Source organism: Pungitius pungitius, chromosome 21 (assembly GCF_949316345.1).
Source record: "Pungitius pungitius chromosome 21, fPunPun2.1, whole genome shotgun sequence".
Lineage (NCBI taxonomy): Eukaryota > Metazoa > Chordata > Actinopteri > Perciformes > Gasterosteidae > Pungitius > Pungitius pungitius.
This window is the reverse complement of record NC_084920.1, coordinates 14,328,374-14,342,857: the sequence shown is the minus strand read 5'-3', so window position 1 is coordinate 14,342,857 and position 14,484 is coordinate 14,328,374. Positions and strand designations below refer to the sequence as shown.

Here is a 14,484-nt window from a genome sequence, read left to right as displayed (position 1 = left end):
GAGCAAACATCCACTCCACCATTAAGACGGGCATCGTATCTGCAGAAGCTAAATTGCTTTGGTCCGTTCACAGTGGCTGTTGTAGGGGTTTCGGGGGTGGAATGAAGCTTCGGGGTTATTTACAGAGGGCAACGGCTCAATCAGCAGAAAACGGAGATGCTCTCTGTTCTTCTGGTTCCGCCGTACAGGCAAAGTAAAATAAACACGAAGCGGATGTAATGCTGTGAATGTGACACTTTACACCAAAACACCCAGGGAAGGTTTTCTGTCAGGGGTGTAAAGAATACACACAATAAGCAACCTTTTTATAGAGGGTTTTAACTGTAAAACATCTGTTTTACTGGAAAGAAACACTACGACTACTACTTTTATAACCATAAATTGATATATGACTTGCATTCAGGCAATGGATGGAATACGTTCTTAAAACATAACGAAGGCACCAAACCAGGAGCCTCCGAGGAGCAGGCGAACTTAAGGCAGCGGTTTGGCGTTCTTTGGGAGGCAGAAATGACCGAACATTTAGCATTAATGGGATTTAAGAACCGCCAGTGGTTTTTAGGACGACGTGACGACCAATAAATCCCCCAGCCCCTCAGTAGTTTGCTGCATGGTGAGCAGCAGGAAATGGGGAGTTCAGATATTTATACATCAACGTGTGACGATGAGGTATTACTGTAAATGTTTACTGTGTCTTAGCAGGAAGTGTTCAGTTGGATAACTCGTGCACACGCAGGAAAGTCCAGCCACGGTGGAAACGTGCAGGTGCAACAAGCCGCTTTAATGAGCTATTTAAAGGGCCCTCCCCCCGTTACTTGTAGGTTATGAGTTCAATACCTTTTACAAACACCACATGAAAAAATCCACACTGTCCCATTAAGGCTGTATTCAACCCAGATGTTCATGATTTTCTTCCCAGCATTTAGGGTTTAAGTGGTCAGGATGTGTGGAGGAGGGGTAGAGCTCTAAAACAAATCAACCAGAGAGACAGGAGAACTGGAGTGTTTTTTGGCCCCACATATATTTTCTGAAAGTGGACTTCTTCTGGAAACACCTACTGTTTGCCCCGTGGGTCACGTGGGGGGGGGGCCCGCCGGCCTGTGATTCACTCGCACGCATCACGACGCGCTGAATGTGCGCGGTCCCACGTCTCACCAGAGCGGGCTGCTCACGCCGAGTGGGAGTGTGTGTGGACTCACGAGCGAGCGAAAGGTCGAGTGCGAGGGAGTTACTCACGGATGACAAATTGTCCCGCGAATGCGTCAAATAAAAAAATAAAAAAAAACGTGGGAGAGGTCTGGTCAAGCAGAGAGAACACGCTGACAGTAGTGCAAATCCAAAGATAAGGGAGACGCATGGGGGAGCGTAAGGGAGGGGAGGGGGTCAAATTTCCGTGGCGGCGATCTCGTCGAAGATGATCTCGTTGCCGCTGCCCTCGTCCTCCTCCCTGCTCTCCAGTTCCTGGCTGAGCTCCCGCAGGAGCTGCTCCAGCTCTCGGTTCCTGCGGTACATCTGCACGTAGTTCTGCTGCAGCTGCTGCTGGTAGCGGAGGACCTTGTCCTTCTCCTCCTGCCACATCCTGCGCTCCTCCTCGAAGCCCCCGGCCTGCTGCTGGGCCCGCTGGCGCTCGTAGTCCAGCTCGGCCTTCATCCCGTCCGCCCGCGCCTCGGCGCCGCCGCCGCCGCCCCCCCCGCCCAGCCGCTGGGCCTTCGCCTCTTCGCTCTCGTAGGCCAGCAGGCGCTCCTCGGCCTCCTGGAACACCTGGCACTGTCGGTTCCCCGGGCCCTGGTTGGCCAAAGCGTCCCGCAGGTGAAACAGCTCCCCCTCCAGGCGCCCCACCTTCTCCCTGAGCAGCTCCGCCTCGCTCTTGCGCCGCTGGAGCTCGTTCTCGCACACCTCCAGCTCCAGGGTCCGCGTGCGGGCGGCGCCGGTGGCCTCCTGGAGCAGGAGCTGGGTGTCGGTCAGCTCGCCGCGAGTCTCCCTGAGTTGACCCCGCAGCAGGACGACCTCGCCCACGCGCTGGGCCAGCTCCCCCTGCACCTCCTTCAGCTGCTGCTTCAGCAGCGAGATCTCCCCCGACTTCTGACACACCTGAGTATCAAGTGAAGAAACAGCATGTCCATAAATGTGGATCAAGGGGAAGCGGTCATAGTCAGATTGACTGACTGGAATAATATGTGCAGCAATATAAGTGGTACTGACTTTTAGCAGGGATCAATAAAGCCCTCTGTCTCTGTAATAAACTTTACAGCCTAAACCGTTTTTTTTTTTTATTGCGGCCATTAATACAAAAGCCCGTTGAGCCGCTCACCTCCCACTTGCTCTCCTCCAGTCGGGGCCCCATCTGGATCTTCTCGTGCTCATAGGAGGTGCAGCGCTCCTCCAGCTGCTCCCTCTCCTTCAGAAGCTGAGAAAAGTCCTCCTGCAGCTTCTTCTTCTCCTGCTGCAGCTGATAAACCTGCAGCCGAGGACACAGCCCGAGTCGGTCAAGCGCCTCCTTTGGACTCGTACTAGACTCAGCAGCTGGTTTAACTGCTGCTTATCGGTCTATTTCACTGCAGCCGGAGGTTCTCACCTGCAACTGGGCCACCTGCTGGGCACGCTGGGCCTTCTGCGAGGCCCCCTGCATCCTGGTGGCACAGCCCTGCCTCAGCTCCTCCAGCTCCAGCTCGAAGCGCTTCTGCTTCTCCTCGTAAACCTGCGACATAAAAAATAAAGTAAATAAAAGACACGCACAACGAGTGTTGAGTGTTTTCCAAGCATTGGAAGCGGTCTGAGACGCTCTATTTGAATCTGCCGTCTGCTGACCTGACAGATGGCGGCCTCGTTCTCGTCCAGGTGGTCCCGGAGCTGCAGCAGCTCCAGCTCCCTCTCCCTCAGCTTGTCCTCCAGGTCCCTCACCAGCCCCTCGTATCCCTCCGCCGGGCCGGGGGAGCGCCCGCCGGACCCGCTGTCGGACGGCGGCTGGCCCCGGCCGCTCATGGAGCCGGAGCCCGTGCTCTTGCTGGAGGACGAGCGCCCGCTGTCCGAGTTGGAGTGTCCGTGGCCGCCGCCCGCCGCCGCCGTGCCCTTCACGGGCACCGGGTGGCCGGCGGGGGCCTCCCCCGATGCCGGCCCGTATCCGCCGCCGCAGGGCGGGAGGCTGGAGAGGGAGTTGCGTCCCGAGTCGCTCAGCTGGGAGCCGACGCGGGCCCGGCTGTACGCGCAGCTCCTCTCGGAGGGCGGCAGCGCCTCCGTGTGGGCGGGGCTAAGCAGGTTCAGGTTGTTCTGGCTCTCCGGCGCGTTGGCACAGTGGCGGGGGGAGAGGTACTGCATGGCGGCGCGGCTCTTTGGAATGACGGCTTTGAAGGCAGTGGGCCGCAGCACCGTTTTCTCCATGTTCTAGGGGGGGGGGGGGGGGGGAGGGAATGAGCTCGAATTAAAATCAGCTTAACAACAGAAACCTCTTTATGTGCAATGTGGTTTAGTGGCACCGCTACCTACACACGTACCTTCTCAAGTTTTCCAGACACAGGGATGAGTTTTGGAGGAGGGCCTCCCATGGTGCCATTAAACCCCGACGCTTTGGTCTCGTCTGCGTCACTTCCCAGGCTGCCGCGCGCCAAGCGGTTGTCGTTCCAGTCGCCTGCGTAGTCCTCGCTCCGATAGGCGTGGTTCCCGTTCCCGCTCTCCTTCTCCGCCCACGTGCCGGACGTCGCGGCGCCCTGAAGAAACAGAGGGTCCGGGGGGGGGCGACTCCGAACCCAGGCAGGAGGCGCCTGGCGTGGGCCGCCGGCCCTTCGCCCCCGGCTCGGCGAAGGAGCGGTAGTCCTGGAAGGGGGCGGGGCGCGCGGCGGCGTTGGTGGAGGGGGAAGAGCTGGACGGGTGTCTCCTGCGGGATCCTCCACCGTGGCCTGGGTTGTGCGGCTCGGCAGAGAGGGGCGGAGCCTGAACCAGGGCCATGGCGGCAGCTCGGAGGGGTCACTTGCTCCTGAGAAACGAGAGCAGATGGCTTTAGTCACCGATGACATATTTAAATTGGCTCATCTGGAAAACCAAAATGCTCCCAATGGCATGTTTCTCCTCCCCCCCGGACATTAAATAGGTCAAATCCAAGTGGTTCAACCGCCTCGACGGGGGCGGGGCATTCAAGGAATGTCTCTACTAACAACAGAGGCAAAACAGAGATGATGTCCAGTAGACTGAGGCGTGCGAAGGTCCCGCTATGGCCCACACAGGGAGAACCGGGGCGGGCCATTCATGAAGCCCATTCAAGCAGCACTTCGTGCCTCCCTCACAGCTGCAGGTAAATATTGACACGGCTTGAACAGGTTGTGTGGAGAACAATGGCCGACGAGGTCATGGCGCCCCAGGGGGCGGAGTCACGGAGTATCCGTCAAAGTGTGGCGGGACTTCCTCTCTAAACCTCTTAACCTGGTGAGGGGGTGAGGAGGGGGGGGGGACTCCACCTGCCAGGACGAGGCCTCGCCAAGTCAACAGAAAGCCAAGTGGGGTTTAACTGTGATTAGAGCGCATTTATTCGCTCAGTGGCGGCATGAAGCCCCGACTTATACTCGCAATGACTGGCCGAGACAACTCTGTTACTGAATTGTGTGGTTATGATACGTTAAAATGTTAAATATGCAAATGAATGTTTCTACTGTGACGAATACTGCGCCAGAATCCTTAATAGTTCACTCCGAGTCTGGTAGTTTTAAGGCATCCTTTGTGTCACCTATGTACTAAATTAGAATTTTATTTATAACAATACAATGAGTTCAATGTGTTTCAGTGTACTTCTACCACAGTGGGGGGGGGGGGGGGGGAAACGGTAAGTGGGCAGCAGCAGGAGAGTCGTTTTGGGGAGGGGGGGGGCAGGATTGGCCCTAATGAGCCTCTAGGATTAATCTTGTGTGATTTCACTTTGCACTGAGAAAAGCTACTTAGTCGGTGACAATATTTATTACAAATAATCCTTTCTGATGACGGCACTGCGCTGTAAAGGGTTTTGTTACAAACAAAAACAGAAAACTAAATGTCTGTTGCCCTCAAGCTGAATAAGCTCTAATCCGTTAAAGTTGGACTCTACGAAGGAAAAGAGAGGGCCAGAGAGACTGCCCCCCCCCCCACGATCATGCGGCCCTAGTCTCTCTGTTGTCGCCATGGCGACCGGGGCCCTCAAACCTTACAAGGGGTCAGAGGGCTGACACGGGGGGGGGGGGGGGCAGGAGCACCTCCTTAGCATCTTCAAGCCCCCAGAGACATTGTACAGCTTGGACCATCTTCCAGTCGGCTCTGATGGGAGGAAAATGCACATTAACATCTGATGACCCCCGGAGGAACCATTCAGGGATCTATGGAGCCTTTATAGGATCATTTGCTTAATTAATTGGGCCTTTTTCACAACGTTTTGACATTTGGTTTTCCAAAAGGGATGTTATCAGATTACTTATTCAATTCACATAAAGGATTGAAGAAAAGCAGCAAATCCTCCCGTTTGAGTGGTTGGACGAACTATTTCACGCTCCGTTAATAAATGTCAGTCTTTTATTTGACGTGTTTATCCGTTTCCTTCCTTCACCTTATGTGAAGGATCACATCGAAAAGAACGACTGACCAATAAACAAAAAAACAGCCTCTCTGGGGATCTGCCATCACACCACATCCTTATTCCCAATCCTTTTATACAGGGAGAGCCTTTAAAAATATGTGATTTTAATTGGGTTTGTGGTCATTTAGGAATAGGCAGATTTTTTTAAGATACAGTACAGACAGGGTTTACCGGACGGCAACGTCACACAAACCTGCTTTGACACAAGCTGAAAGAGCTAAATCCCTCTTTGTTTGGTGCCACGCCGTGAACACACATCCAGGGCCTCGCTCTCGCTGCCCAAACTTCTGGTTGCCCCCCCCCCCACAGCCCCCCTCCTCCCTGGAAACTGGACCATAAGAGGAAAAGTGTGACCAGGCTATTTCAGTGCTGTAGACAACCTACCTCTGCACAGGCAGACACTACGGTCACGGTGCCAGATGTGAAGCACAGCTCGTTTCTCAATGTCATTTAAACTGAAATATCAGTGAAAGGCATCTCTAAGGGTCAGGGATATTCAGGGCATGTTTATGCTAATGCAATGATGGGTACACTGAATAGTCTGAATAGTCAGGGCAGAGAATAAATACATATTGGGGAATATTTTGGTTTTCTTTTACTCACTGTTCCTGTCGATATGTTTCAAATTCTTAATGACTGCCATGGGAATTAAAAGGTTTAAACCCATTTTAACAGGCAGTAATGAAGAGTAAAAGTTAACATTTTATCGTTGCTGATGACAAAAATGATACAAATTTTTTATAGAATCATATTTTCATATAAAGTCTCAATTTAAAAAAACCTGCAGTTAACTTCTTCATCTTTATGAACAGAGTGGAACGTTCTCGTCACGCTGCAGTCATGTGGTCACCTCCCCTTTTCTCCAACGTTCCTCCCCCCAAAACATTCTCACCCCACTTTGCTCCCTGCATTTAGCTTCCGGCGTCCGAGGGGCTCCTTCAAGAGCCGTCCGCTCTGCTCCGGCTCTCCTGGACGTTTGGCTTTAACCAGGTGGACAACTTCTTCCCCCCCCGGCTTATTCTTAAGCCCAACGCTGCCAATGTGGACGGGAGCACAGTCCCCTCCCCTCTCCCTTAATGCCCCTTCTTTCTCCCACCTCCTCCTCCTCCTCTCGGCCTCTCTTACTGACAGATACACCCCCACCCCCCCCTCCCTCTGCCATTTCCTTTGAAACTACACTCTGCTGCCTTTGTCAGCTGCTAAAAAGAGAAAAGACAGGAGAAAGAAACGAGGAGTTGTCAGTCAAAGGCTCTTCTACTTCCCCTGGGTGCAACAAGTAGAAAGGAAGGCGTGAGGGTTATCAACTCCGTTCAGAGAGGCTGCCTCGGCCTTTTCATCCGTCAAATAAGAACTGAGAAATCTAAAAGATGCGGGTGAAAAGAAAAATCTGTGCAGTGCAACACTTAAACTTTAAAAAAAAGGAGGCAAACATCCAGAAAAGGTTCACAAATCCTCACCAAAGACCTACTTCTCCTCCGTCAATCCGATCCAAAGCCACAGAACCGATGCTCAGTTAATTACCGAGCAAAGTCCTAATTAACGAAGCCGTCGCTCCAAAACTAAAGAGACGTAAACCGATCAAAGATCTTTCAGCTTACAGTAAAAAAAAACACACTCACAGGAGCAAACATGAAGGCAACAAGGAGGCCTCAACTCCCACTTGTCTGCTACCAGAAGAGAAGATATCAAAGAACCCTTTAGTGAAACCAGTCCTGCTTTGGGAAGATCCCTTTGGTCGCTGTTGGTAACAGCGAATGCTTTTTAAAAAAATACAGATCCAACAGTGCCAGATTAAACAATATAATTAAACAAAACAATGAACTGTCCATCAACTGCAGAGAAAGAAAAAGGCCTTAAGCTGCATGTGCATTGAATGAGGCGTCAGTCATCTGATGTCATGTTTAAATAAACATATTGATCTTATAGCTTTGACTTTAAATGGATCCATTTGTGCACGCGTTCCCTGCGAGCCATTAGTGACCAATAAACTCCATGTGTTCATTTGACCTTGAATCGGATGTTCAGGGTCTGTAGCATCCTGTGAAACAGTAGATCGGCTCCCAAAATACTTCTCGTGACAGCGGCAGCGTAAACAGCCATCTGGCCAAAATTTATTTTAAAAAAATGAAAAAGAAACAACAACGGGAGATGTTTCAGTCAGAGCCCGGCTCAGAGATGAGGAGTGGGGTAAAGTAGGGTAAGAGAAGTAGGCTATGGGCTGCAACAGCCTCTTTCTCTCAAACACACACACACACCTCCCTGCTTCTAGAACTGGGTCATGTGATTGGACCAAAGTTTGCCCTTCAAGCAGTGAGACGTAGGAGAGGGAGTTCAAGGTCATCCTGGGCCTTGTGACAATGGGGGTGTGAGGGCACACACACACACACACACACACACACACAAATAAATAAAGTCTAACCCAGAAAGGTGGCGGAGGGTCAACACAAATCTCTCTTGGTCAGAAAAGAGGGGGGGGGGGTGTTTGTCAGAAAGGCTCACCTGTTAACGACGCCCTGTCTCTAGCTTCTGGGGGGGGGGCGCCTTAGACAAACATGGCGGGCGGGTCGGCGGGGGTCATCCCGGGAGCTCACGGTGGCCGGCGGCGAGCACACCTTTGCGCTCTCTCGCTTCTGAGGGCAAAGAAAAGCAACAAAAAAGACAAGACTCAGTGAGACCGCTGCCTGCTGGGGAGTCAGAACGAAGCTGCGCTCACGGGGAAACCGGGAGAGGAAAACCTGAGTCACCATGGCGAGGGGATTTTTTTATTTATTTTTTTTTGCCGTGTCAACAACAGCGAAAGAAAACAAAACTCGCCCCGCGTTCACTCGACACGCAGCGTTACTCTTCACGAGGTTTCATCTTACCACCATTAAAGTTTCCAACTGGAGAAATACCCGTTGATGATATGCAACAAAAAAATTCAATTCAGCAAAAGGACCAAAAGAGGTAAGTAGCAGACGGTGAAGAAGTGCAGTGCATCTGTAATTCATTAAAGCGAGGGTTATTATTGGGAAGGTTTGAGTTTGGGGGCAGAGGAGCCTGAGAAAGGGGCCCGAGGGAAGAAGTCCAGACCTCTTTTAAACTGCTGCTTCAGGTTCAATCGACCAATTTAAAACCACGGTGCTCAACGTCCAGCTTTCCAACCTGTTGTAACTGGAGCTTCGTAATAAAACAGACAAAATTAATCCGTTTCCTAAACTTACTTTAAAAAGACTAGAAAAAAAAAGAAAATACTTCCCATTAAGAGGTTATAAAGAGAGAAATATTCCTGCAGTATAACAGTAGGCGTAGAACCAATCTTTATTTAGGTCTTTTTGGCGCGAAAACTAACTAAAGATAAACAATAAGTCGTCTGAAACAAGTTCGTTAGTTATTATTATTGTATTATTTGTTTCTCTTTCTAACAAACTATTTTGAGGCCAACCGGTTCAACCATCACCAGCAAACAAACCTGCAGCCGTCCCATCTCTGTGTGTGTGTGTGTGTGTGTGTGTGAGAGAGAGAGAGTTGACCACCGTGTAAAGACATCATCCATCTGCCGACAGGCGCCTTCAAAAAGGCGATCCTCGGCGCCACCGAAGCCCCCGAATCAGATCAACAAACCCGCTGGAACACATCAGCATTCACTTGGAGTCCTGGAGAATTTGGAGTCGCGTTCGGAAAGGACCGGAAATGAATTGAGTTCAAGATTAAAGGAGGAGAGCGGCGTGCCGGACAGGAAGAAACGGTAATGAATGAGGCGGAGGCCCCCCGCCCCCCCCCCTCCCCCTCAGGGCCACTGGGGCGTTAAGAAACAGGGAGGCGGCCCACTTCTCCTCCTATCCAAACACCGCCACCCACAGCACTTGGGTTTATTATCCCAAAAGTTCAGCCGTGTGCCAAAAGGTTCCAAACAACCCCCCCCACAGGAGAGAAGGAGGGAAACCAACACACCCTGAACAAAAGGCCGCTCGGGGGAAAACAGGGAAGTGGCGCAAAGCGAAAAAGGGGGGGGGGGGGGGGGGGGAAATCAAACAAACCGATGTGTTGACAGCTCTGTCCTCTGGATCCACGAGACAAAGAGCGGGCGGCACACCGGCCTCTTCGTCGCCCTCCGCCTGACAGCCGCCCGCTTTGGGGGGGGGGTCACGTAGGTGAAGAAAAACGCCCACGGCGAGGGGTTCAGAAGGTGGGAGGTGAGCGCCGGAGGGAGAACCTGACAGCGGCGTGGAAAACCATCCCGTTTCCAGCGGGCCGCAGCATTTTCTCAGATCATCCTTTCAGGCCAAGACCTCAACGTACGACTCCGTGACCCTTTTTCACGGGGAAACTCGAGGTCGGATCGACACAAATCGATTGGTCGACAGCAGCAGCGGTGGATCTCCGCGGTGACTCACACTCTGCCAACTAAAAAAGGGTTTTCAAAAAGCCACTCAATGAAAAAACGGCAGCGTTAGCCATGAAGTGAAAGGCCTTATGGAACACTGTGACGCAGCTACTTCCCCCCCCCCCCGGGGGCCAGGCATCCCACCACCTACGTAGCTTCTCCTACCCTCTCGCCCCCCCCTTCACTCCTCAGTTGCCTTCAGAACCGTCAGGACTGCATGTAGTTTTATTTTTAGTGCACATCATGCCGGTGTTTAATCTAATGTGTGTGTGTGTGTGTGTGTGTGTGTGTGTTTAATCTAATGTGTGTGTGTGTGTGTGTGTGTGTGTGTGTTTTTAATCTAATGTGTGTGTGTGTGTGTGTGTGTGTGTGTGTGTGTGTGTTTAATCTAATGTGTGTGTGTGTGTGTGTGTGTGTGTGTTTTTAATCTAATGCGTGTGTGTGTGTCCTCTCAGCATGAGATTATAATAAACAGGGCAGAAAGAGAGACGGCGAGGAGAAATGTATTTAAGAAGCAGCCTCTGGGAGGGAGGGAGGGAGGGAGGGGGGGGTCAGAAGGGGTTCGTCCCACTTCACACGCTGCGCCTCCGATGGCGAGAAAAACAAACAACAAGCGATGGAGGGGGGGGGGGGGGGGGGGGGGGTCAAAGCCACGTTTAAATACGGCTGAAGCAGGTTTTGGTTTCTTCCCCTCCCTCTTTTAGTGATGTCATTACGGAGAAATAACCCAAAACGGATGAGCTTTGAGGTTTGTTGGGTTTTCTTCTCATTCAGGGACCTTAAAAAAAAGATACTAAATCCCCCTCCTGCCCCCCCCGGGTCTGTGAGGAATGACTGAGGGCTCCACGCCGGGCGGAAGGCGTGGGACGGATCACAGCGGAATGGATCACAGGTTGACGCCGCCAAGTAGCGGGCGAGTGTGAAAACGCCGCCGCGGCAAGAGCGCAAGGACTCCAGAGGGGCCGCGGGGGGGGGGGGGGGCACACCCCACCGCCCACCCTGGACGTCAGCACACACGCAGCCGCTGTGGGGGGGGGGGGGGCACGACCTCGGCGGATCGCAGGCCGCTCCTCGGGAACTCGACGGGGCGAATGAGGGCGGCAGGGCGGACGATCACTCCGCCCCCCCCCCCCGGGGGAGTGACCGAGGCGCGACTCGCCATCCGTCCGCTCTCGGGGTGTCGTCACCATAACAACTGAAAAAAAGCCGTAGCCATGGCGACGCTGAAACTGGTGAAGTACAAGTCGTTTTAAAAAAAAAAAGGAATACAGAGGACATTTTGTTAAGTTATCCTGAGTAAGAAGTCCCTCCAATCCAAGGACAACCCCCCCCCCCTGAAAGTGATGTGACTTTGCAGTGAGGGCAACAAACTCATGACCATCTTATCTGGACTGTTTACTAAATCTAATCAGCACTGCAGCAAAGTGGCTGCAAGGAAAAGAGGGTCAATCGTGAAAGGAAAAGGGTTTGGGGGAGATTTTGGGAAGGAAGGTGGGCACATGTGGGGGGGGGGGGGGTATTTACCCGTCATCAGAATTCAGAAGGATGAACACATGTACCATTGAAAGAGGGGGGGGGGGGGGGGGGTGTGACCAAAACCGCAAACCGGTTGCATAACTTTGGCTCTGCGTCACGTTCAGATCGACGGCAACCTTGAACATTCGAGACGCTGCGAACAACCTGTGGCTTCGGGGGGAGGAGAGATAAGGAGACGAGGCTGAACCCCCCCCCCCCCCCCCTCCCTCCCTCCTCCTCCCCCGGGACGCCAAGGAGACCGACTCTATGCACAAATCATTTGGCAAGTCAAGTTTTGCAGATTAAAATAATCCATCTGAAAAGGAAACAAACCCCAAAAGTTAAAGTTTAACTTTAATCGTTACAAGGACTCGCATAGTGACGTCTGTTAGTGAGTTACATTGTGCTCACTTTTGGCCTCAGTGTGAATGAATAGAGGTTATATGAACTTTGATATAATATATAATGTGATTGTATTAGAGTGTTAAATATTCTGAAAATCTGAAGTCCAGGCACTGAAATATGAAGGTTTGAGGCTCTTCAGGTCTCTAATGAGAATTATCTCAATATCACAGCTAATTTATAATAAAAATAAAAACGAATCAAGTTGTTCTACGGTTCGGTGTCGGTACCTGAGAATCCACCTCTGACACCTGGGCCCAAAACTATAAAAGTACCGAACCGACCCAAGACCGGAAATAAAAACCTCCACCTGAATGGAGGCTTGAAGGGGATCAACCACAAATATCTTTAGAAAAGAACCATTTGTGTTGACTGCTATATACACACTCACTAACGCACACACACACACACACACTAAGTCAAAGAGTGTTTACAAAACTGATTTCAGAGTCTTAGAACCTTCCTGCGGTCTGACTTGAGTCACACCGCCACAGTAAAACCGGTCCGGCAGCCTGCTGCGGTTTGTTTTGTTTTGCTCCAGAAGAAGGAGGAGAAGCGAAGGAGTGACCCTGCTTGTCGAGTCCCACACACACACACACACACACACACACACACACACACACACACACACACACACACACACACACACACACACACACACGGGTGGGATTTCAGAGACACACAAGGACGATTCAAAGCTTCTCCTCATCTCCGGTGGCTCCTCGATGGGACGCCTTTTTGAGGGAAAGGTGACATCAGAGGAGGAAACACCTCTCATCCAGGATCGCTGATGTAATATAGTTCCAATATAATATAAATTACTTCCTGTTTGCGTTTGCTTTTGTTTCTGCCCTCTCAGACTTCTTCTTTATCCTTTTGGGTCTCGTGCCAAAACAGTGTGAACACCTTATTCAAATAATATCAATTCCTCTGGAGAAACTATGGGTGCAATTTTACCAAACCACTCCTCACCAAACAAACAAGGGATCAAGAACGCGTGCACTGATGAATCACAGGAGGTCAAATAAAAAATTTTTTTTAAAAAATCCCCAATGCAAAACGCGCACAGTCTTAATATTCCTCATGTCACCACCGAAAGGGCGACGCAGCATTTCCTCCAAGGACACTTGAGGGAAGGTTGCAACGCCCTTATAAGAATATAATAAAATCACTGGAGACATTAGCAATGTAAATAAAAACTGTGGCCTCCAACTGTGAACCCCCCCCCCCCCCCCCCCCCCCCCCCCCCGGACCTCTGTGTGTGTGTGTGTGTGTGCAAACCGCTAAAAACAAGCAAAACACGAGAAGAAGAAAAAAATAAGTCTCCACTAATAATAACAATGTCCACTAAAAGACAACATTAGAAGATTGGTTTTGGGGAGGTTGCATTCGGGGGAAGCTGTTGATTGACGCATAGGTTTGAGCAGGAAGTGAGTGTGTACGTAGGAGGCACTTTGTTGTGTCTGAACCCGGTGGACCTGCCATGTCTGATGCACATGCTGATACCAAGGGGAGACCTCCAGGACGCTGATCCAGGCCATACACGATCTAAAAGATTAGATTCACAGATTGTTACCTTTTAAAAGGTGGCAGGTGTCCGTGAACGTCAAAGAGGCAACGGCTACGACTCTGTCCCTCAACACGCGACACTCGCGTTAAAACCGGCCGAGTGAATGAGTGAAACCCCGGTGACGTACCGTTCAGTCCTCGAAAGTCCGCCGAGGAAATCCGAACCGGTCTTCTTCTTCTTCTTTCTTCCGCTTCGTCCGTTCATTAACCCTCTTATCCACAAACCCGTAGCCTCACCAAAGGGCGACCCGTGACAAAAGGAACTTGTTCCCGAATGTTAATTTCTTTCTCTCGGTTTGAGCCCGTTTGTTGTTGTGCGGCGGAGCTGGACGCGGCTGAGACGGGTTTTAATCAAGCTGGCAAGAGACGAGGCGGCCACATCCGGTTATGGATTTCAAAATAAGAGAGATACATTTCCCTTTGGGTACAAGTGAACAAATCATGTTAATGTATACGGGGTTTTTTTGTAGCCTAAGTCTCGGACAGTTTTTTTTTTACCTTCTCAGACTCTGAATGTAAAAAAACGAATAGACACTAGGAGACTAAGAGAAGTTAGAAACAATATGATAACCATATATACACAGGCCAGCTACCAGAAATGTGTGTGTCAGAAACATTACTGGTATATTGATTGTATTAAATATAAATGTATATGCAATCAGAGTTCTAGAGTTGAAACTGATGTTTGATGTCTGATATTTAGCAAACTCTCAATGACTAGAATGGGATAAACAAAACATTAGAAATGGATTATTGAACATTTCTAAAACTAACCTGAAATGGTGTTGAAGTAAAGTTTGTAGAAGAAATATATGCCGCACAATAAAGGCGAAACCCAAAACCCGAACATGAATGAGTTTAGGTGAATTCAGAACTTTTATTAAATTATTTTATTTTAAACGCAACCTGAATAGCTTCCGGTATTGTTCTCTGCATGATGTGCTTGACTCACCTGGACAGTTCGCTCGCTCTCTGTCCCTCTCTCTCACACGCGCGCACGCGCATGCCTTTACCCTAAAAAACACACGTGGAACACTTATGC

General features: G+C 50.8%; 1 protein-coding gene across 1 annotated transcript; it reads right to left on the bottom strand.

Annotated features, from left to right (window-relative positions):
- Positions 1-76: 76 nt before the first annotated feature.
- LOC119212906 (leucine zipper putative tumor suppressor 2 homolog) lies at positions 77-13,827 on the bottom strand. The gene is given in 8 exon segments (XM_062559895.1): positions 77-2,091; positions 2,312-2,458; positions 2,576-2,698; positions 2,809-3,381; positions 3,492-3,726; positions 3,728-3,970; positions 8,090-8,220; positions 13,571-13,827. Coding segments are annotated over 6 exon segments (2,001 nt in total). The 5' UTR covers positions 3,943-3,970; positions 8,090-8,220; positions 13,571-13,827; the 3' UTR covers positions 77-1,383.
- Positions 13,828-14,484: the final 657 nt, after the last annotated feature.